General features: G+C 39.1%; 1 protein-coding gene across 1 annotated transcript; it reads right to left on the bottom strand.

The window, feature by feature from the left end:
• Positions 1-3,273: 3,273 nt before the first annotated feature.
• LOC134855475 (meiosis-specific nuclear structural protein 1-like) lies at positions 3,274-23,507 on the bottom strand. Its single transcript, XM_063872009.1, has 7 exons — positions 21,787-23,507; positions 20,801-20,968; positions 17,608-17,725; positions 17,045-17,155; positions 16,714-16,856; positions 4,413-4,578; positions 3,274-3,589 (listed from the first exon to the last, which is right to left on the bottom strand). The coding sequence occupies exons 1-7, from the start codon at positions 23,362-23,364 to the stop codon at positions 3,456-3,458; spliced, it is 2,418 nt and encodes an 805-aa protein (XP_063728079.1). The 5' UTR covers positions 23,365-23,507; the 3' UTR covers positions 3,274-3,455.
• Between the last annotated feature and the right edge of the window lie 1,633 nt (positions 23,508-25,140).

Raw genomic sequence — 25,140 nt, 5'->3', positions numbered from 1 at the left:
ATTTAATCTGCTTTTTGGTTATTTAAATTTCATTAAGCGTTCTGAAGTAAAAAAAAGTTTAAGTATTTTAATCAGCTAAACATATGTATTAATTGATTTCAGTCTTAAAGCACAATTTGTTGCTGATCAACCAAAAGCATAAACCAAAAACTAATAATTTGATAGAAAATATAAGTATCGGCTAGAAAAATATCGCTTGGTTGGATTTGAATCTTTTTACAAATGCTTGTTCAAACATTATTTTATTTCTTACTAATTGTATAGAATAAAATCAAACACTAATTCATTTGAGAAAAAAATTATTCGTTAGAAGCAAGCTGCTTGTCTGAAAAAAATGTTAGAATAAAAATATCGATTTGATGACACAATTTAATGAAACTGATTTATGCTTTCAATGAAGGCTGTTAAGAAATATTGGATACTATTTTTGCTATATCTGCTGCTATTGTTTAAAAACTCAGCTATCGCAATATCTGCCCAACGCATTTCAGTTATTACTTGAAGATTTAATTGCAGCAACAAATTATTCCAGCTTTTCAATGATCGGTTTCAAGTTCACTATTGTTTTGTGTGACCGCAGTTCACAAGGGGTGAAGCAGTTAACTCATTGAAATAAAGAGTTGGTATAGTAGATTTGGGTCAAATAAATATCAATTAAGAAAATGATTAAGATAATTTTTACTCGTCAGATGTAACACTCAGCTGAAGAAGGATGCAACTTTGACTTGGAATTCATTTCTATCCTCATCCGAACGTCAGAACGTGTAATGATTGTTCATCTGACGGATCCCCACACACTATTGTGTACACTAGTCCTCTTCTACGATGAGGCTCTAACCATTTTTCATGCTACCTGTTTCCATCTGTAGTTGAAGTTTTTAACCATCCACTCGCCTGTTCGCACCCTTCCATCTCAGTCATCAATACCAGGTACTCACTCAACTCGCGATTGATACCAAAAGAGGTAGTGACTTCTGACCTCTGCTTTTTAAAATCAGTATCTAGACCCGACCTGTTGCTCTTTGTGAATATCACTTGTTTTTTATTTTCATATTGAGTCACACCGGTAGTTACTACGCAAAAATCTCTTTTTTGAGGCAGGTGACACTGGTCACAGACAGACAAGGCAAAAATAGATCTTCGGGTCTGCAGTTATTATAGGCTGTGCTTTGCCGAAATCTTCCATCATGTATACATAAAACTTTCCCGTTTTCTGATCAGCCGCGAGTGAGAAAATATTCATGCCAGCCATGGTGTCAATTTCTACTTGTTCCTTCACTTCTTTGATCGCGGAGCTAACCCAAAATTGCTTCTTCCTTGTGTTGTACTTATCGTGATTACAGAAAATAGCTTGCATGTAGTTGTCATCTAAACTCTGAGTCATCAAAGTCTGTTGGTTATTGTACGTACAAAATCTGATGAAGTCTACGTAAATAGTTTTGGCGTATTTTCAAGTGGACTGAATTTATCACATGTTCCTCTGCTGAACAGTGGCTCAGTGGAGGGTCGACCATCTTTAAGTTTGCTCTCATTACCCGTCATGTAGTATGTCAGTTCACCTCCTCCATCTAAACACGAAACAATTGACTAGCCTTAGAGTCGCACGTTTTTTCGTATGTGGGTAACGTAGGTGAAGGTTTCACAAGAGAGTAAGTGACCATAGCATGGATTTGACCTTGATCACTAAAGAACAAGTTGTGCGCTGTCTTTTAAACATAGGTAAACAAGGGGCTCGCAAAGAATTTTGAATAATTTGGCAGAATACCAAAATTGAATGCAAATTAAAGCGCGTTTAGCCATAAAGATAAAAAATTTTAATGACAACAGACTTCCTAGAGTTTGTTGAGTCTAAGGAGATCATCCGAACAGTTTTGTTTCGAAATACTAAAGCCTAAAGGAACAGGTAAACTTGAAATTGATTTGAATTTGAGAACGATTTTTATTTCCTAATTTTATATCGCTTTCCATCGCTTTAGTTGTAATTAGATAGTCCGCTTTAACGTTAAGCTGTATTTGATTTAACAACTGGACGGCATCATATAAGGTTCAACTATCGAGATGTAATTTACCAGTGTGATCATAAGCAACCTGGCAGTCTTTTGTCGCAGAGAGGCAGTGAAAGCCTGGGATATTTTTTCTAACGCAGAAATCAGCCCACACTCCTCGGAAACATGAGTCTGTGCAGATAGTTGGGGATTCCATGCCAGTTGGGATCCAATCGAAGATCTCTTCTATTCCAACTGTACCGTCTGCCAGACACCAGTTTCCAGTTGCCATCTCCCCATGGCCAATGTAATAGATCATTGGGTTGTATTTTTTCTCTTTGCAATGCTGGAAAAAACTTTGAAGGCTTGATTTCACATCTTCTTTTCTCGTGTGCAGATTTTGCACTCTGTTGTAGAGATGATGACCAACAGTTCTCTCCATAATCACGAAATCCACACTGTGATCTTTAAGAAAAAGTCCCGCCTTTCTCCTCCCATCTCACGTGCCCCCATTTCGGACAGCTGGATATAATTAGGAGGCTCACTTGCACCTGATATTAGAAGCCACTTCCTCTCTTTATCTGCTGGGTTCCACTTGCCAATGTCACGTATTCTACCCGCTTTCTGTTTAATCGCGAACCAGCAGGTTTTAAAAAACTCAGGATGGCTTTTGTGTTGTCGCTGAATTGTTACCAAAAATTTGTAAGTTCTGATTCGATTCGGATAGCTGTTCAATATGCAACTTGGATCTTAGAATAACTTGGTTTTAATTGTTAAATTGCATCTATAAGCTGCAGCGTCTTTCAGAGTGAATAAAGAAAAGTTACTTGTCTTATATTTTTCCGCATAACTAGAGCAATTTTGAAAATGCAAAAAAAAACAAATTGTGTGAAAAATTGTCATAAATTAACTCCAATTCTGACCATACCAAACTTGTACGCCAGCAAGTACCTCACAAATCTGTAGGTTTAAACTTCTGGTTATGTTTTAATTAATTTTTATTTTCTTCTCTCAAAAAACTAATCGTGCACTGATACAGATAATTTTTATGCCAAAACAGAAAGTGTCGTTTTTATAATGGTTCAAAATCAAGGCTAGTTTTAAACTGGTTCCAACATCAACGGTCAAAAAAATTTTTCAAGTGACCTTGCCGGGTCCGCTTGACCTGTCAAGTAAAAACGCTGCTTTTTCCAGCCCAGCATAAGATTAGGCTCCGGTGTTTAATTTCGAAAAGCGAAACTGAGACTTCTGAGTTTGAAAATCAAAACTTAAACCAATTATCTAGTTTAAGGGTTTCACTTTTGATTTAAAAAGCATTAATTAACTATTGAGTTTGTACTTAATTTGGTGAGTATGCATTTTAAAGTACGAAATTATTAATGAACATTCAACGTGAATGATTTGATTCTTATAACTCAATATTGAAATCATTCATTCTCTTCTTTTTTCGTTTAAGCTGAAGTGCAACTTTCAGTGCTGTGCCATGTCAGTTATTTTCGTGTTCAAACTGTGCAGCCTCCTTATGTTTCGTCTGTTTCTCTCCACTGTGTCTGTACTTTCGTCGCCCTCTAAAGACGAGCCAATCGGCTTTCGTTTGTGCGCGCCTGAAATTTGAAATTTTGTAATTTTTCGAAAACAATTTGAACATAATTTGATCTTGAAACATCGAGAAATATCAATTCACTCAAAAAAAAGTGGAATAGCAATTTTGAAAAAATATTCAAACTAGTTCCTTTTTTGGTTCGTTTCCTGATGTCAAATACTGAAGTTAGTAATAAGTTCCTCCCATCTGCACCCCAGCTGGTCAAGGCCAGGGGCAATGGTTCTGACTTTATCAAATCATTAGAACTGATTCAAACGAAATGAAAGTCACCACCGGGAACCCGTTCTACCTTTCCGAGGTAGCAGTGGTGGTCATGACGCTACAATCTGCACAATTTTGCCTATTGATTGTACGCACCGGGACAACGCCAACATGACTTGGCGGCTTGGGCATTGGCCTCGCTTTGACCCAGGAGTATCGGTGCTCAAATGGACACTTAAATATCCATTTGAGACAAATATGCTATCGAAAGTGTTAAAAAGCTCCGTAAACATCTTAGAAATTTTCGACATCCAAACCAGCAAATGTTCTCGTAGACGTTTTTTTTGGATGGCACAGACCTTTGCCTAAATTAACTTGAGTCTTTTCGACAATAGAGGTAGAAATCAGAATTTTTAATTGTTCGACCTGGACAAAAACTAGAAACAAAATACTGGACAAAAAACTGAAATTTTGTTGTAAATCCTCCTCGAGAAACTTTTTGATATGTCCTTGATTCCTTTTCCTTCCAAAAACTGACCTCTCCATTTTAACTCTCCTCTCGTCCCCTACCGTATCCTCGTATCCCACTCCCCTCCCCCTTTAAATGAAAGCTACCCCCTGACCTGCGTGCATCATGCTCTTTAGGGCAGTGTGCTGTCTGTCCACAGTCTTCCTCAGTGCACTCTCGATGTCATTGTCTCTTCTGATTTCATTTCGCAACTCATCCAGATCTCTGATGTACTTCTGGTACAGTCTCTCTTTCGCAAACTCAATCATGCGATCAGTCTCCTGGGGAGAAAAAAAAGAACATTAAAACCGATAAAACTGTAGTAGATGCAATAGCAATGGATCCTGAAAATCAAAGAGGAGCTTCATGCTACTTGTAAAAAATGTAGAAGTGTTCTACAGTGCAAATACCAGAACTAAGTGAACCAATGCCGCTCGTGTCGAGGTCCGCGACTCTTCTCCAGACTTTCACTTGAAATTTTTGACATGAAAAGACTCTCCCAACAGAACTGATGCATGTCCAGACTTTCGCGACCGAAAGTTTGCATCATTTACAGTTTTTCGCGACCAAAAGAACCGCCGCGACTTTCGCGACCGAGACTGAGATGTCAAGACCAATGTTTCGCGACGCATATTTGGTATGTATGAACTTTCACGACGAAAATTCAGCCGCGACTCACTAAGTGTTGCGAATGGCGGCGCGAGTCACCTCATCCGTTTCCAGAGTTTCGCGTGTAAAGTGAAGCTGGCACAAATTTCGCGACCAGGGTGGAGGCAACGCGACCCATGAACAATTTTTCGCGACCTTTGCGACCCGATTGGAAACGCCCGTTTTTTGCGACCAAAGTGGCAACGATGCGATTTTTGCAACCTAGGTAGAAACGTCGCGAACCCAGAAACAATTTATTGCAACTTTCGCGTCTGGGCATAAAGTCGCGCCATGCGTCGCAAATTCACGCCGTACGTCGCGGCGATGCAGACTCAAATTGAAAAGTTGCGCCGAGTCTGGAAAGTCTGGACATGAGTCGCGAAACACTGGACATGAGTCGCGCAGTAGGACACGAAAATCGGGACATACTAAAAGCTGTTCGTGAAAGTCAGTCTACGCATGGAACGCGAGGTCTGAAAAATTTGTGTCCAGACTTTTGCGACCAATTCCAGGTTATCGCGACCGACGGTGCGACTCATGTCTAGACTTTCGCGGCTCATGATCATACCTTCCAGACTCAAAATTTTGGTTCCATTATGCAATTTGCGATTGGGATGCGGCGCGGCTTTCAAAATCTTGGACTTCGACTCAAGCAATAGCTAACACTATTGGAAAAAAGTATATATGTATTTTTGTCGGCATGATTTTGCTTTTTTGCTAAATTAATAAGTCAGTTTCTGCTGGAGATTTTTTTAGATCAACATTTTCCGTACTATAATCAATCCGCTAAAAGACTACCACCATATTTGAATAAGTAATAGTTTTCTCCGGATCTTTAAACTTGTATCACATTGTCAACGCACTTCAATTGGGTGTAACTGAATACTTGATCTTTTTTATTCTTCAAAGATATTTCGTTTTTCGCAAGAAAATACATTGTTAACAAAAATCATACAGTCCGGACGAAAGCTCACTAAAGCTCAAGCTCATGGTTTTTGACATGCGCTATGAATTTTAAGAAGCTTGGAAAAATTGCTTCACACTTCATTATAATCAGTTACTGCTTAATTTTTGTGAAACGCCTAAAAACATTTATGCTTAGAAGTTTTGTGAATAAAAAGTTGACCTAAAAAAAATTGACCAGAATGAAAAGTTTGTCGATAAAGCGGTTGATCTGTCATGCCTGCGTTTAAGTTTCATTGATAATTTATTTATTTGACAGCTAGTCTGAAAAGTCTACAACACATGGAAATTTTTCTATTTATTTCTGCTTAATAGCAGGAAAGCTCAAAACAATTGAAATGGATTGAAAACCAACATTTAAAAAAGTTGATTAGACTCGGAACTTTGAGTTTTGAAAAATCAAAATACTGTCAGTGTTGCAGCGCAAACGCATGAGAGTATAAATGCATAAAACTGAACCAAAATGTAAATTGCCTATAGGGACAGTAGCCAAGCGTATACAGGGTGCGTCCCGGCGGGTTCGGCGCCGGTTCGAAACCCGACTAGGTCATTTCCTTTCTAGCACTCAAATATGCACCGAACTTGATGGGATGCTCCGTAACCAGGTTCGATCCCCCCCCAAAACCTTTTTTAACCGTTTTTTCGCTCTAATTTGGTTCAGCCTTGATTAAGGCTGACCTTTAAAAAGAGCAATTTGTCTCAAGGACAAATACTGGCCATTTTTGCAGCTTGCTTTGAGTTATGCAGTTTTTTGGTGGCCGATGTTACCGATGATAAAGCTTGTTAAAAATTATAAATTATCGTTATTATTTCAAACTTCCGGAGTTATTTTGCCGAGAAAATACTCATCAATTAAAGTGTTTAAAAACCGTTTTTCATATAATCGTGGAGATTGACGCGCACTTTTTGGCGCCCCACAAGGGACACGAGCGATTCGGTTTCATTCGAAGACAACAAACTTCCAGAGACTATTCCAGAGAGTGAGTTTCCTTCGAACTTCACGCTCGTTCAGCGACCGAGCTTGCCGTGAGCTGAAACACTATTCGGACAAAAAAAATTGGTAACAAGAGATTTCCGAAGCACTAGCCCAGATCGACATTTGTCAGGAGAATGTAGAATAGATTTCGGCAAACTTTTACAAATGGGAAACGCTGGAACACGTGAAAGACTCAAAAGCATTCAATTCGATCACATTTGAAGCAGCTAAGAATGTTGCAGCGCAAATAATCACCAGAAGTTCTCCTCCCATCAGCACCTCTTGAGTGATTTGGCCCTACTCATCGAGAAAGTGTGTTCCATTCCCACTGACAGGCACGAAAAAACAGCTGTTCAGACTCGTGAGTGAGAAATTTCCGGTGCCGAAAATCTCCAAAATCGTCAAAAACTGTAAGACTCGTCTAGTTTTTTTTTTCTCATAAACTTTCTTTGCAATAAAATTACATACGATGTCTTATTGTGTATCCCAACTCAAAGCAAGCTACGAGTGGTAATTTTCTCGATACCAAAATTTTTTGGATATTTGTGAACGGAATGTTAATCCGTGAAATCGGATCATAGACAAGGGGTACTAGTCTAGTTTTTTTTGGATTGGTTTATGACTCGAACCTGCTGACCAAAATTTTCCGAAAAATTTTGGGAAAAAAGTAAAAAATTGCCAAAAAGTCCTCAAAATGTCCCCATCATTCTGTGAAACTGTGCTGTAACATGACACCAACCTTATGGTAAGTGGTCTGGTAGCGAAATATCAGGCGAATTAAGTTGAGTTTTTTCATCCTCAGGTTTTTTCCGCGTGTGTTGTTGGAACTTAACCAATTTGCCTGATCCCCCACCCACATTGGTGAAACTGAAAGCCAGTATGCTTCAAGTAATTCTAAGCCGTTTCAGCCCGTCTGATTATTGACTTCGTTGCGCGACACTAAATTTAAGTGGTCAAGTACGGTGATATTAAGTGAGTTAAGTTGAATTCTTTCATCCTCAGGTTTACTCCCTGTGCGTTGTTGGAGTTCAACCGACCTACTTAATTTCCCCACCCCATTGGTTTAAGTAAATCTAAGCCGTTTCAGCTCCTCCAACTATTGACTTCGTTCCGCGACACTAATGTTCAGTGGTCAGGTACGGTGATATTAAGTGAGTTAAGTTGAATTCTTTCATCCTCAGGTTTACTCCGTGTGCGTTGTTGGAGTTCAACCTACCTACTTAATTTCCCCACCCCATTGGTACTTTAGCGTAACGTGGCCGTCGCATAGGTCTCTTGAGTGTATGGTATTCATTCTAGGAGCTAGTTCTCTAGATCACGCGCTCCGTACACTATCCGCGCCGTCTCAAAAGCGCGTGAAAGAGACTTGTTTCACAAAGCCCGGTTTAAGCTTTGACTTTAACGCCAGGTAAAAGTATTTGTGGATTTACTTGAGTGAAAATACAGTTTTTTCTGAGAGTCGTTTATTTCTGAAATTATTAAGCATGGAAGTTAAGTTTCAGAAGAAAATTAAGAAGTTGTTTGAGAAACGTAGCAATCTCGAAAACGAACTTTATAAATGCCACGAGATAATTTTAGAATACATAGAGAGTCAAAGTCGTTGCTCAAAAATTGATACTTATATTGAAAAATGTAGGAACTATATAGAACAAGCGGTCGAAATAAATACTGAGCTGATTGATATGGCTGCAAAAAGTGCCAATCCCGACGAATTGATACCTGCACAGGATATGTGGCTTCATAGGTTGACTCAAAGCAACGATAAAGTTTTACAGGAAGCTATCACATATAAAACAAGTTTTGAGGCAGTAACAGAGCCGGACAACATAGATAGCAGCTCAAAAAATTCTCATCATTCTGAAAAAAGTGAAAAACCCCAGTCGCATAAAACAGATACCCGCTCTAAGGTGTTACACCGAAGCAGCCGACATCATCAATCGGGTTCTCAGAAATCTAGTCGTTATACCGCCGCTCCGTCGAAAACTTTTTCTGAGAAAAAGCGCGACTTAATGATTTTAAAGAAACAACAAGAGGAACTTGAGAGGCAGGCAAAGGTATCATTAAGACTGAAAGAGCAGCAAAACAAGATGAAACAATATGTTTTAGAACAACAAAGCAGTTTAGAGTTGGAAGAATTGGCTGAAGAACACAGGAAAAAAACTGGCAGAAATTGAGTTGAAAGGGCTTGAGTTAGAAGATGAGTTGTCGGAAATTAGCGCGAATGCTGAGGAAAGTGGTTTAACTCGAATCTCTCCACAACTAACAATAGACGAAAAGGATCGTACGCGTCACTGGGTCGAATCTGTCGACCACAATCAGCCTGATGCTGCTGTAGTTCCCAATCAAGAGCAGCACGTTCGTTCAACAGCTCCTGAGGCAACTTATCCTGCATCAACAATTTACTTGGTCTCATCAAGTTTTACAGGAGTGAATAATGGACAGGCAGCTTCTAGTGATCCGGGATTGTATTACAGTAACCACACTCACGGACAACAACATAATTTGTCGAATTTGGTTCGATCCCAGGTTTCCGTTAACAATCCAGTAGGGTTACAGCAGGTCATTCAACCTGTTTCTAATAATTTGCCTCAGCAAACTTTTCTGTCCACTCATCCGGTGCTAGGCAATCCAAACACAGGTTCAGTAGTCCCGGTAACTTCTGAAAATTATTTTGCTCCACCAACATCTGCAGAAGTTCCTTCTGGTGTAGCACCGTTTGTTCCTGCATCAACAGCAATTATTAGGGTTTCTTTGAGTCATCAAACTACAGGATCAGTAGTAGCTGGCTACCAAGCACCTGTAATCCCATCACAACAACATATGGGTGTTCCCGTTAGTAGTTACAACTTTTCACGCGACCACTATAATCCTTATGGTAATTTGTGGAGACCAGCTGTTGCTGCCCCTTTAATGTCAGCTCAACAACACTACGTTCCTTCGACAACTGTTTTTTCCGCAGTAACTCCGATTGTTCCTACGAATAATTTTGTTCCTTATACAAGTGGAGGGACTGTGTTCTTTGCACAGCCTGAAATTTCTTCACATGCTAATCAACCGTTCGTTCCTGATTGTCACGGTAACTCTTCGAGTTACACAGAGCCGACTCCCGGTAATTCACCTGGTGCAGACGTCGAGCGTCCACTTTCGACACGAGAGTTGGTTAATATACTCATGCACGGCCGAAAAGATCATCTCCCTGAGTGGAAGCTGACCCAGTTCGATGGCAACCCACTTAATTGGCATGAGTGGTTTGGGCAGTTCATATCGGCGGTCGATTCAGCCATACTCAGTGACGATGAAAAGCTTACCTATCTGAAAACGCTCGTAGTGGGTAAAGCAAAATCCGCAATCGCTGAGTATAGCTATAGCGGAGTACTATATAAAGACGCATTAGCAACTCTTCAAAGAAAGTTCGGGCAGCCGCATGCTGTAGTAGGGGCTCATCTAGATAAATTGAGTAATTTTCCGCCGCTGAAAATGCATAACTCGGAAAATGTAATTGGATTTTCCTCTGCAATTTCTGGACTTGTTGCCGTATTCAAGTCGCTGTCTTTTAACGACGACCTGAAAAGTGTTAACTTACTGAATCAAGCTGTGAGTAAGCTTCCCCCAAACCTTAAGGAAGCATGGTCAATGCAAACCGTAAGACGCCAGTGGCATCGACCAACTCTGCTAGATTTCAACGAATGGCTTAAAGAAAAAGCGGAGGGTCATGAGAGGCTAAAAACGATCAATTCTAAGGGTAAGTCTGAAGAACCAGTTAAGCAAAAAGTAGGTACGAAAGTGTTTGCTAGTAACGCAAATGTAAGTAATAAGACTAAGGAAAAACCAAAGTACACTCCATGTTCTGTATGTAAAGGTCAATACGCTCTTTGGAATTGCACCGTATTCAAAGAGAAAAACGCTACGCAACGAGCGAAACATGTAGCCGAACCAAAACTTTGCTTTGCGTGTTTAAAGAGCAATCACAGTTTTCGTAATTGTAGCAAGGCCAGAAAGTGCCCCAAGCCAAATTGTGAAAGCACACACAACGTACTCTTACATGGAGCGGAGAAAATGTTTCCTCCTAAGGATACTAAAAGTTCCCCGGCGTCAGGTAACGCAAACACTAAACATGTATCGACTAACGCTGCCGTCGGCGATATTCATAGCCAGGAGTCAACTAAAGGCCTTCTGCCAGTTGCATCACTCGCCCTCTATTCGGAGGCGACGATTACTAATGCCCTAGCTCTTTGCGATAGTGCTTCCACGCACTCATGGTTATCCGCCGATCTCGTAAAACGCCTCCATTTGGTTGGCATTCCCGTTAACCTCACCATAAATGGATTTAATTCCACGAGCTTGATGAAAACTCATCAAGTAAGTTTTCAAGTTTCCGCCGAAACGAATAATTGTGAATTTTCGTTTTCTTTTCGAGCTTATGTTAAGGATCATATTCGTATTGGATCGGATAGCATAAGCATTCCTGAATTACAGTAAAAATACCCGCAGTTGGCTCCGATCAAACCTATACATTATAAGTATGAGGACGTCAAAATAATTATTGGACAGGATTTCTACCATGCCATAAGACCCGTTGAGTACCTTCTGGGGGAGGACTCTATTTCACCGTGCGCCGTACGCCTTCCGATAGGTTGGGTTTTAAGTGGTCCGTTACCGCCGTCCTTTAAGTCGAACTCGTCTTGCTTTAAGTGTGTTGTCGAAGACATGTCTCTTGCGGACCAAAGTAAAACTTGGTATGAGTTGGAGTCATATGGAGCCTTCAAGCAGGTAGATGCCCGTTCCGCCGCCGACAAACGCGCTTTGTCCGTTTTGAAAAATGACACCTTTCACGATGGTGAGAGGTACATTGTACCAATGCTTTGGAACGATAAGGAAAGTAGTTTACCGAATAACTATTTTTCCTCCTTAGCTCAATTAAAGTCTTTGGAAAAGAGGCTAGATAAGGATCCGTCGCTCCGTGAAAAATACGCCGAAACAATTAGAGAAGATATACAAAAAAGGATATGTCATAACCGTTAAGGCACACATACCCAAATCACGAGCCGATCGTGAGTGGTATCTCCCGCATCACCCGGTGTTGAACCCGAATAAACCCGGTAAGGTGCGCCGAGTCCTCAATGGGGCATCGAAGTGTCATGGCGCTTCCTTGAACAAATCTTTGTTGGTTGGCCCGGATCTCCTTCAAAACCTCATTTTTGTACTTATAAGATTCCGTCAGCATAAATACGCCGTTTCAGCTGACATTGAAGGGATGTTTTTACAGGTTGGAGTCCGTGAAGAAGATCAACCTTCTCTTCGTTTTTTGTGGCGGGAGGACCCCACATCAAGTGTGGTAGTTCACCAATATACGCGTCACATTTTTGGTGCTCGTGACTCGCCGACTTGTGCGAATTTTGCTTTGCAGAAGACTGCAACGGATAATCAAGCTGAGTACCCCGAAGCTGCTTCGGCTGTTGTCCAGAAGTTCTATATGTATGATTATCTGGATTCTTTTCAAAACAGGGATGACGCCTTGAAATTAAGTAGGGATTTAGTCTCGTTGCTTAAATAGGTGGGTTTTGTCTGACAAAGTTTGTCAGCAACGTGCCCGACGTAACAACCGCTCTTGATCCGGACAACCGTGAGTCCAATTCCTCTGTTAAAGATATTTGTGCGAGTCCAGACCAGTCGTCGCATGTTCTCGGTCTTAAGTGGGATCACGTAAAAGATACCTTAGTCGTTAGTAGAGGGGTTGATCGTCCACTAGACAAAGCAATCACTCAGCGTACCGTGTTGAGTTTTGTTTCCTCTGTTTTTGATCCGATTGGGTTAGTGGCTCCGTATACCGTGAAGGCTCGCCTTCTATTAAAAGATATCTGGCGAATCAGCGGTCAAAAATGGGACGATGATCTGCCAGAGGAAATCAAAAAGCAATTCCTTGAGTGGCACTCAGGTCTTCTTTTGTTAGGTTCTCTGACAATACCTCGCAGCTATTTCACTGATTCTTTCAACCGAATAGAACTTCACATGTTCGGTGATAGTTCGCAGGATGTTTTCTGTGCCGTCGCTTTCCTTCGTGCGCGACTTGTTAGCTCCCATCAGACCGAATTAGCCTTTGTGTTTGGCAAAGCCCGCGTCGCGCCTATGAAAGCGCTTTCTATTCCAAAGTTAGAGCTTCAAGCGGCTCTTCTTGCAACCAGCTTAAAAGAAGAAATTTTGAAAGGTCTCACTTTCAAAGTTACGGATATTTTCATGTGGACAGATAGTACCACTGTTCTTCAGTGGCTTCACTCTTGTAGTAAACTACCCGTTTTTGTTGGTAATCGCACTGGTGAGATTCTGGAGTCTACCACCACTGATCAGTGGCATCACATACTTAGCGGTGATAACCCAGCTGATACCGGTACACGAGGGATTTCTTCAGAAGCCCTCGAGGAAAGCAGCTGGGTTAATGGCCCTATTATATTGAGAGCAACTGATTGGCCGTTCAAGCCCGATACAAGGGTTATTGATAAAATAAGACTCAAAGGACCATCATGTGATATCGACATTTGTCTAGAAAAATCATCAAACTTCGCCGTCGATGTTTTGATAGAAAAAGGTCTTCCATTCGGAAAATGGGTGAGATTCAATTCACTTGTGAAATACAAACGTACAGTAGCATTTTTGTTAAGATGGCTGCCATCCCATAAACATTTCCGGTCGAGTATTTTAGAAATTACAGACTCGTCTGAAATGGATATTGCTGAACAGAAGCTCATTTACCTGTCCCAGGGTGAGACATTCCCTAGTGAGCTTAAACTACTAAGATCCGGTAAAGTCATCACGAAGAATAGTCGGATCGCCAAGTATTCGCCGTTCATTGGACCAGCTGGCATCCTGCGCTCGACTGGGCGCATCAGCCGCTTGGTAAACTCCGATTTCGATAGCAAGCATCCGATTATACTTGATGCACGTCAAGCGGTTGTTCGGTTATTGGTTAAACACTTGCACGTTAGGAATTTCCATCAAGGCTTGGATTACATGCGTGCGGTGGTTAATTTGAATTACGTTGTGTTAAATTTGCGATGGTGTGTGCCGAAAACGCAAAGCGCAAACCGTAACTCATATGATGGCTTATCTGCCCATTGAAAGGCTGGGTTACAAGCAACCTCCTTTCTCTAACACAGGTGTCGACTACTTTGGGCCGTTCCTAGTTCCAATCCGGAGAAGTACGGAAAAGAGGTGGGGTTTTTTGTTCACCTGTCTCACCACTAGAGCGGTGCACATTGAAGTGGTCCCCTCACTCGACACAAGCTCTTGTGTGATGGGCGTGGAGAGGTTTATTGCACGTCGCGGTACTCCGACTACCATCATGTCCGGCAACGGCACGAACTTCGTTGGCGCTCAGAAAGAGCTCTTAGCTTGCATTGAGAGTTGGAACAAGCTAGCACCCGCTGTTTTTGTTCAGAAAGGGATCAAGTGGAAATTCAATCCACCCAGCGCACCGCACCATGGTGGCTCCTGGGAGCGATTAGTTCGGAGTGTTAAGCGCGTTTTGTATGACATCTTAAGCAACAGAAGAGTAACTGAGGAGGTTCTAAGAACCACGCTGTGCCTTGTTGAGCAATCACTCAACGCTAGACCGATAACAGCCGTTAGTTCCGATCCGCTAGATTTAGAGGCGTTGACCCCGAATCATTTTATCCTTGGCCAACACGCAGCGAGTTTTCCGTCGCTAAGTTTCGAAGAAAACTTCGACCATAAGAAGCGGTTCGCCAGAGCGCAATCATACGCTAACGCAATATGGATACGGTTTGGATGCGGGAATACGTTCCTTCCCTCAATAGGAGGGCAAAGTGGCACAACCAGTCAGACGTTAAGTTGAAAGCCGGTGACTTGGTTTGGGTCATAGAGCCTGACACTCCACGTGGACATTATCCACTCGCACGTATCCTAAAACTGCACTATGGCAAGGACGGATGCGCGAGATCCGCTGACATAAAGACCGTTACGAGCGAACTGACCCGCCCGACCGTAAAGCTCGCTCCCGTTCTTCCTTGTTTAGGGGTGGAGGATGTTGCAGCGCAAATGCATGAGAGTATAAATGCATAAAACTGAACCAAAATGTAAATTGCATATAGGGACAGTAGCCAAGCGTATACAGGGTGCGTCCCGGCGGGTTCGGCGCCGGTTCGAATCCCGACTAGGTCATTTCCTTTCTAGCACTCAAATATGCACCGAACTTGATGGGATGCTCCGTAACCAGGTTTGATCCCCCCAAAACCTTTTTTAACCGTTTTTTCGCTCTAATTTGGTTCAGCCTTGATTAAGGCTGACCTTTAAAAAGAGCAATTTGTCTCAAGGACAAATACTGGCCATTTTTGCAGCTTGCTTTGAGTTGTGCAGTTTGTTGGTGGCCGATGTTACCGATGATAGAGCTTGTTAAAAATTATAAATTATCGTTATTATTTCAAACTTCCGGAGTTATTTTGCCGAGAAAATACTCATCAATTAAAGTGTTTAAAAAACGTTTTTCATATAATCGTGGAGATTGACGCGCACAGTCAGGAAAATCACTCTTTCAGCGTAAGAAAAAAAAACCGATTTAATTGAGTCTGCTTGTGCAGATTAAACTCAGTTTTCTGTCTGTTCTCAAGTTAGATAATTGCAAGTCAGCTAAATTAATGAAAAATGAGTTTTCTGTCAGAACTTTTTATAATGGTCAGCGGCGGATCTAGAATTTCCTCGATGGGGGCGGATTTTGACGACCCCACTAAATCCGCCCCTGATAACGACAAGATTCAGTTAAACCCCCACAGCTCTAGAAAAAAAAACGTGTCACAACTGAATTTTTCTTTTATGTTTGAACTGGAGTTATTTTCTGGGTGTAGAAAATTGATGTTGCGATCTATGTTTTTTGTCGCCGAAATTGGTTTAACTAACGAAACTTCGTGCATGAATATTTTATTAGTTTCGTCAAATTTGTAACAATAACTATTTATCAAGAATGCGTAGTTTTGAGATTACAGGCAATTGGACATGTTTAATTCATGAATCGAGACAAAGACTATGAAGCGCACCAAAAGAGACCATTAATTTTAGTCAAGTTGATTTTCAAGTCGCATTCGCCTTAACAGTCCAAACGCATTGAAAAAAATGGTTTTGCCAGCTAGTATTTAAATCAACATTTAAAAAGATAGCATACGAAAAAGACAAATTAAAACTGTTTTGTTATTTTTTGCAAGTGTAAATAAAAGAAGAAAACATATATTTTTACAAAAAATTCCAAGTGATCGTATTTGTCGAGATCAATAAGAAAAATCGACAAAACGTTCAGTGACTATAGTCAATTTTATCCCTTCTCCTTAAGAGAGTTGATTAGGTTCGGGGAAAAAAACATTAAAATTCGCTAACTTTTTAATTTCTTAAAGAAGCATGTTTTTTCAAGTTTCAAGACTTTAGGGCCAGTGCTATCAAGGCGAACGATGGCGGCCAATCTTATGTAGAGCTGCTAGCTTCAATTGACACCATATTTTATTCTAAATTTTTATAATATTATAAAAATGTTTGAGGCTTTTTATTTCCTGGATGTTGCTTTAGTTAATAATTATAAAAACTTAAGTCCGCCAATGATTAAAACGACTATTTTTTGTAGACAAAAGACTGAAAAACAAGCCTAGTCCAGCCTTGGTTAAAACGATTGCTATCTTAATCGGCTAAAACTTAATTCGGCTATCTTAATACCCATACTTTTTCCATTTTTATTAAATCCTAAATCGGTCCTTGGTTAAAACGACTGATATAAAAATTAGTCCAACTTGATAGAGGCCAAATTGACGTTCATCGGCTATCTTAATACACATACCTTTTCCAGGTGGTTCTTAGTGTCTGCCACCTCCATGTCTCTCTGTGCCTGATAACTGGCTAGTTGTTCTCTGATCTGCTGCAATTTGTACTCGTGGTCCTTACTGTGTTTCACCACCTCGACCGCAGTCGCGCTCAAGTTGTCTAAAAAAAACAAACAACCAAGTTGAACTTCAATCAAAACTGTCAATCAATTTTCGAAATCAAAATGACAAAAAAGGAGATTGCTTGTTGATAGGAGATTTCTTGTACATCTAAAATTATTTTCAAAATAATAATTTATAATATATATATTATTGAGATGACTCTTAAAAAAAACAGACTCAACATACCAAGTCCGCTCTTTACGAGCAGATCATAACTCATTGCTCCCCCTCCCCCGAGGATACTGGTGCTGTCATTGCCCTGTTGACTGGTACTCATGTCTCCCCCAACTCCTGCTCCTGATGTTTGAATACAAAAAAGATATCAAATTAAAGAATGGTTTTCAAAAAATAAAAAAAAATGAATAAAAAACTGATTTTTTACTCCTAATAATCAAATCACTTTTAGGTATACAGCTAATTTACAGTAACTGTTTAGACCCTCATTCGTACATTATTAAGGTGTTTTAACTTGTTCAAAAAAACTTGTTAACTCCACAAAAAAAAAACATTCAACGCTTCGATTTTCTATTGAAAAAACTACTATTACACATTTTTCGAAAACTTTTGACACACCGTGAATGCAAGTTTAAATAGACATATTGCCGTGCTAGCTTAATTATGACTTTTCCTTTTTTTATTGATTTTTTAATCATTTAATTTTAAAAAATGTTTAAAATTTTTATCAACAAAAATTTTAACCATTTTTCTGTAGGGTCTCTCCTTGTTACTTTTTGGTTGTTTTTTAATACCTAGGAATACTTGTCTGGGCTGGATGCCGATGCTGGCTGAGATGTCGAAGATGGCTTTGTTGATCCGGCCCAACACTCTCTTCTGTTCACGCATCTTGTTCGACTCCAACTCGGCCACCTGAACAGGCAGTTATTACTTTAAGAATTCTAAAACAATCTTAGCCGTGTTTTCAACCCTCTTTTATCCCCTACAAGAGCTCTTCACTTTCATGGTTAAGCGTGTATTCCACAAGGTAATACATGTCGTTAAGTGATTTTTAAGTGTAATCAGTGAATATGCGTTTTTTTGCCTAAATAATACACTCGCATGCCAACAATTGTTTTAAATTGGGGGAGCGGTGGTGAAGTCGTTACGGGGGAGCGGTGGTGAAGTGGTTACGTCTCCGTCTCTCAATCGAAAGGTCGGATGTTCGAGGCCCACCATGATCCGTGCTCGTTGCTTGAGGGTGAGGCAACATTACCCAGCCCAGAAAAATAACCAAAAAAATTGCATGTAGTTCTTAAACAGGGGCACAACAGCGGTTCGCCGTGATGAGCTGTACAGCTCGTATGTTGGTCCTTTCCCTCGTGGATAAATGATCTTAATCTAATCTTAATCTAAAATGTGGACAAAATTACTAAAGGCACAAAAACTGTATTTGTTATAAGTTCTTTTTTGTCACAGGAGATTTTTTAAAGCATAATTAATTTGAGGCAGAGAAATTGTAATAAAAATTTATACAAAAAAATGTTATTTGGTCATTCTCAAAAAATATTATCATGATCATCATTAATATTATTATGGTTTTGGATTTTTTAAACTATATTTCTTTTTCTTCTATCGGCAAAACTTAGAAAGACATGTCGGGAGATGTGAGAGTTTCTCTGATGTAACGGATTTAGTTTCTGTTTTTGTTCCGACTTTCGAAGAAAGTGACGGAATATTTGTGCTCGGGTTGGTATTTTCTTTTTTACGGGGTGGTATCGAAATTGTTTATATCATATAAAAATTAGTGTTGTCCTGAGGTTAAGTTCAAAATATATTTCTTCTGTGATTATTTTTTGTACAATTATGGGGGTATGAAGAGTGCCATTTTTGCCAATTTGGGACAGCTAACGTGCAATTTGTTTCGCGCTATGAACAAGTTTTCACAAGTTTTGTATCAGAAGCTATGGTTAGTTTTCCACATGTTTTTCTACGCTTTAGTTGAACGAAAAAGAACTGTTTTCGTAATCTATTAAGCTTAGCTACGGTCTTTAGTATTTTTTACAAAAGCCAGTTTGTTTTTCTTTTTCATTGTCGAATCACTCTAATGTTCCACTGTTTAAGTATTAAACAAACAAATAAACAAAAACATGAGTATTTGAGCATTATTTTCCATAAAACTGCGCAAGTGGCCAATAATTGAGTGCCCCATGTTTTATTGCAAAAGTTGAAATGCCTTCTTGTGTCTAATTTCTACTTTGTACGAACACTTTGTTACCAGCAAGCAGCATTTTGTTCACAATATAGTCAGTGTGGTATACTGAATTCACATATAAATTTGTTCACAAGTTGACAACACTTCACATGTTTTATGTAAAATTTTCTCCCGCGACTAATTCCGATAAGAGAGATAGATTAAATATTTGTGGTTTGGAGGAATCAGCATATTTGAAGGCTATCCACCTTTCAATTTTGGTTTCTGGTTACTTGTCTACACGTGTTTATGTTTTATCTAATTCTCTTCATTTTTCAAATTTCCGTCAGCGTTGATTCCATCGTAGAGCAAGGCCTCTTTGTCTTCTCTTTGTTTTCTGTATAGCACTTTTTTGCTCTGCACTGAAGAACTTCTCTTTGGAATCTCTTTTGGACTTTTTAAATCTTTAAGCAAGTGAGATCTTGCGTTTATATCCGGTCGGAGAGCGTCCTGAGCCATTGGTCAACCTTGCTGTTTTCTTAATTATAGTTGGTACTTTTCTTATTTCGTTGATCGTTTTCGTTTTCAAAATGATACATTCGATTTCTTCTTCGGAAAAGCATTTAGCTTATTGGAACCTGATCCAAACTATATATTATTTTTGGTTATCAATTAGGTATTTTATCCCTATAAAATATTGAAGACTAACCAATCACACTCCAGCTAACTAACAACACATTTATTTTTAAGTGCTGAAATTACTTGTATATTCAGAACCAGAGCATTTCGAATTTAACTTACAACTTAGTTGCCTTTTCCAAGAGACCGACTCGTAACAAACCAGTATACTCTAGATCTATTGAAACTAAGAGATGTAAGAGGAAGATTAGGATTGGTATTAGACTAAGAAGTTGCACGAATCTATCCGGTCAAAAATAAGATAGCGTGGCAAGCAGACGGTATACCTTATCAGAAATTACTCTATGAGTATTACCTACTAGGTCTTAACTCATAAGTGTAACAACATAAAATGAGGATTTTCAGAAAAAAAAATTCAAGTTTTAAGTTTATTTTGTTAAATTTAATCTTCAAAATCTTGTTCCCTATTAGAAAACGTTCCAATTTGGTTGAAGCAGGGTATTTGCTATAATTGCCATGCTAGTAGGAGCTAAATATGTCACTTTGTACTTTATATGCTTCGAGTTTTTTTTTAAATATCTCAAAAAAAATAGTAAAAAAATAGTCTGTCAGTTTGGCTATAAACACTTTATCGAAAATTTTGACACAAAAAATTATCTTGATTTCACTTAACTTTACCGGCATCATGAAATATGCTTTTTCATGATTTTGTGCTACTATATTTTTAGAAGTTTGCGGATATAAAACCACATTTCGCAAGAAAAGAATTACTAGTTCTTTCTACAAAGACTGAATCAGCGTAATTGATTGTTATGTTAAAACCGCTCGATATGGAGCTATCTGGTCTTATTAATATTTTTCCAAGACAAGATTTTTTTCTTCATTGAACTTTTTAATTAAAAAACAAAATACTCTCTGAAAAACCTATTTTGTACTATTTTGAGATATATATTTTTGGCTGACCGACACTACAATTTTTCTATAGGCGCCTTTGGCGCTAGTATTTAATAATTTTGAGGTCGAAGCGCTAAAAAAATGTGATTGTTTGGTCAAAATGTTTCAAAAAGTACTTTGAAACGTCTCTTTTGGCCTGTTTTGCAAATTTATGCCTGTGGCGCAGAAATTTCGGCCAAAACACGATCTTTTTAGTAGTTTGAGAAGATTCACCCTCCAACCTTATTAGTGAGTCTTTCCACATCCAGATCGGCTGTCTGTTTGTCCTTGATCACCCCCTGCATCTCCCCCCTCACTCTCTCCCCCTCCCCCACCCTCTCCTCGTCCCACTCCTCCTTCAGCTGGGATATCTTCATGTCACTCGCAGCCTCACACGCACGCTGCGTTTCCTAAAGAGAATAAATCGAAGTCATTTTTGTTTTCTTTTCTTGTTTTAAGATCCTACATATGATCTTGTTCAATTATTATATTGAACCAATATGACTCTGCCCCTTCAATCTTTAGTATCATTAATTAATTATTTTCATTTTTTCCAACAACAAGCGAACAATTTTTTTTCTAAAAAAGGATATAAAGCTAGCTCGATCAATGCTGCTTCAACCGAAAAGCTGTTGAACTTTTGTGAAAATTTAAACCGAAGTGGGAAACAGGTCAGTGATTGAGCTTCTATCAGCTCTTCATCGCGAATTGATATGGTGCCCCTGATTCAGACCTGTCTCTTTTTTACTTTGCAAAACAATCGAATAAAACAAGCCGATTTTTTTGTTTCAGTGAAGCTTGTCGCAACACGACCTCAATTTTTGATTTTTTCCGAGATCTACTTAACAATTACCCCCCCCCCCCCCCTTTTAAAGAAAGGGGGGCAATTGTTAAGTAGGTTAAAATAACGCATTTTTGACCAATCAGATTGCAGCAAAATTAGAAGTCTCAATAGAAACCTCTAGCGCTAATTTACTGCTTTTATTAATAGGGGTGGCAATTCTTAAGTAGGTACCAAAGGGAGGGCAATTGTTAAGTAGATCCTTTTCCGTATTAAAGTATCTTGATTATGCAAAAAAATCTAAGTTTTAAGAAAAAAAGGTAGTCAAAACAGCTGGGATATAAATTATTCTTCAACTACCTTTTTTTTATTATACAGACGGTTACTTGAAAAAGTTTCAAGAAACTTCATTAAAATGAACTTATAAAGCTTCTAGATTATTCTTACCTTAATGGCTTCCACAGACTCCCGTTGCAGGTTGGCGATGTCCTCCTTAGCCGAAGCCAACTCGGCTCTCAACGACTCCGCGATCCGATCCGACTCCATGCCTCGTCGTTTTTCGGCGTCTATGTCGTCATTCAGTCGTTTGCGAAGCGAATCCAACTCGGCTTCGTATTTCATTTGCTGTCGGCGCAAGGCTTCTTCTTTTTCCGAGTCGGTTAAAGATCGCTCGTGAGTTAACCGAGCTTCAATTTTGTCGTCGAAGTCGTTTTTCTGCTTACGTAACTCACTGTCGTGTTCTTGGTCTCGTTCTTTCAATTTCATTTTTAGATTTTTAATCTCGTCATCGAGAATTTCTTTCTCGTCTTCCATTTTGTTACGTAAAAGTTTGATAGTCGTGTCGTGTCGCTTGTTCAGGTTTGCAATTAAATTTTCCCGCTCGACTCGGTTTTGTTCGGATAAATTGTTCACGTTTCGTTCAAATTTCGACCTCGCAGCAGCTAAGTCGTCTTTCAAACTCGAAAGTTGTTTAGCATACGCTTCCTTCAAGCTTTCGTTTTCTTCGTGTTTTTGACGATTTTCCTCGTTCAATTCGTCAATTTTCTTTGATTTTTCTTCCAACTTTTTCTCGACATCTCGTTCGAATACTTTGAAGTTATCAATTTCGTTGACTAAGTACCCTACTTTGTTTTTGAGAGTTTGATTCAGCTCAAAATTTTTCCCAATTTCGACTTCCAAACGCTCATTAAGAGCCGATAATTCTTGCTCGAGCTCATATATCTTTCGTGAAGACTGATCAAGAAGACCTTTGTTGGTTTTAAGCTCTTCGCTTAGAACTGTTATTTTAGCACTTGAAGACTTTTGTTCAGCTTCCAATTCATATTTCAGCAAATTCACTCTTCGTTTGAAGTTTTCGTGTTCCAAATTATCAGTAAATTCAGCTTTTTCCTTTCTGATAGCGCTCACAAATTGATCCGAAGTCAAATTTTGAGTATTTTGATCTCCTATATTATTGGACACTTGACCTTGGTTAGCAGCTGGTTGTTTTAGAATTTCATTTACTGGAGTTTTTGTTCTGTCCAGAATTGTAGACGAACTTTCAGTGAAATCATCGTCACCTTTGATTCGCATGTTTCGCTTAATTCGTTCTAGAGATTTCTGAATCGCGTCGTCTAAAGCAGTCATTGTCTCGTTGTCCTCATTTTCTATGACTTGATCGTATTTGCTATGATATGATTGGCTTAGAGCTGACTTTGGTCGTGCGAATGATACTCTTTCAGCCGTTGTTTCTTGAATCCGATTGGCTAGAAGTTGGTTCAAACTATTCAGATCTGATTGGATGATATCCATTTTAGGAAACAGCCGAGACGAGCTTTCTGAAATTGAAGAAGTTGACGAATTTAACTCATCGGTTTGTTTCGGCTTTCGCCGCGAGTGTTTTCGTTTCTCGTCTAGTGATTTGAGTTCGCTTCTGAACTGTCGTTGAATTTCGGCCGCTCGTGAGCTGATAATTTGCAATTCGTCATCTGTAGCCGAAGTCATTTCGCTTTCAGCGTTGCTCAAGTTATCAATTGATTTGTCCATGTTTTTAACTTTTCTAACAATTTTACATCAAGCTTACATCAAAACAGATATATAGATAAAATTTGTAAATCAATGTGCTCTTTTTTGCGAGAAAACAATGTTATAGTCAACAATATTGTTATTAGTTGTTTAAGCAAAAAATTACTTTTATGGTTAAGCTCATGTGTTCTATTTTCCGTTTGATACTTACATGTATACCAATCTTCGATATAAAACTATTGTTATTGCGTTTAAGAGCTTGTTACACACAGTTTGCTTTTGTGTTGAGAGATTCATAATAAAAAACTAAGCTCTAAGTGAGCACGCAGTGTGGTTACTTAACAATCAGATTTTGATTCAAAAAATCAGACGAAAACAGTGTTCGGATAAAAAAATCCAATTTTTAAATTGTAAGCCCAACAAAGCCTATTGGCTCTTTCAGAGTGCTTGGCGATTATGTGATCTTTGTGATAAAGTGTAGACCTAATATTTACAAAGCGAACAGACTAAAAATTGTCTAAGCAACCGCCGAAACAAAATGACAGTTTATCGCCTTCTATGAACATCTGAAACAATTCAATCTTCAGAATAGTTAACAAGGGGTAATTTTTAAAAAAAGAAAAAACTCTCAGGAGGGAATTCAGAAATTTCTGCGGCGATTTGAAGCAACCTGATGAGTTAAGTCTTTTAGGCTATACTCAGAGAGTAATTTCAGATAAGGTACACCGTCTGTTTGTCTTATTTTCGGCCGGATAGATTCGTGCAACTTCTTAGTCTAAAACCAATCTTAATCTTACTCTTACATCTCCTGTCTCAATAGATCTAGTGCATACTGGTATTTGCGAGTCAGTTTCTCGAAGGAGAGAACAACTGTTTTCTAAGTTTAATTCAAATTGCTCTGGTGCTGCAACTACAAGTAGTTTCAGCACTTACAAATAAGTGTGATTGTTAGTGATGGAATATGATTTTTTAGTTAGGAATGTCTTATAGAAAAAGAGTATCATATTTATAAACAATTATAAATTACTAGTTTAGAACTGATTGCACACATCCGGGGTTTAGAGAGTTTTAGATTTTAATTGATTAATGTAGTGAAGGATGAACGATGTTGTTCTCTCTTTTAAATTTTGGCATAGGCAAGAGCATTGGATTTTTGAAAAAGGAAGAAGTGTTTTTGATGGTCTCTGACGAGTGAAGTTTGTCATATTCTTTTTTCTTAGTGGGTCTCGTTGATCGTGGTAGTCTTGAGAGATTGTGTCAAGAATTCTGATCGGTTGCAATGAAGTATTGATTTCGTTAAGTTAGAAGTTTGACTTGAAGTTTGACTTTTTCGCATGAAGTGCCAAGAGACTAGGATTTATACGTGTATTCAACATCGAGATGGCCATTGGTCTGGTTCAATGGGTTTCCTATGCTGCGATGCTGATTCGTACTTTAAATCCTTAAAGGGTAGTGACTGTTTGAAGCAAATTGGGTATAGTTGCCATTTCGTAGTTGGAGTGTGATTGGTCGTCAACTTCTTTGCTGCTTGTCTTTGGGCCTTAAGAAATCTATCTATACTGCATTTTATTGTTTACAGATATAAATTTCTTTGTTAGTTTTTTTTAGTCATGATTTTTTTTAATGGTTATCGCAAAAGCGTTCTTAGTTTAGATCAGTTTTTTTAAGAGTTGCTCACCCTAGAGCCTCTCTTATCAAAAATTGACGGAATGCTGTAGTGCACAGGGTTGGCATGTACTTCCAGGCGTCTTCGTTCTGGTGGGTTAGGCCAGAAGTGGGTTAATTTTTATGGTCTTT

Source organism: Symsagittifera roscoffensis, chromosome 10 (assembly GCF_963678635.1).
Source record: "Symsagittifera roscoffensis chromosome 10, txSymRosc1.1, whole genome shotgun sequence".
Lineage (NCBI taxonomy): Eukaryota > Metazoa > Xenacoelomorpha > Acoela > Convolutidae > Symsagittifera > Symsagittifera roscoffensis.
The sequence above is the reverse complement of the archived record's forward strand: the minus strand, read 5'-3'. Positions and strand labels throughout refer to the sequence as shown.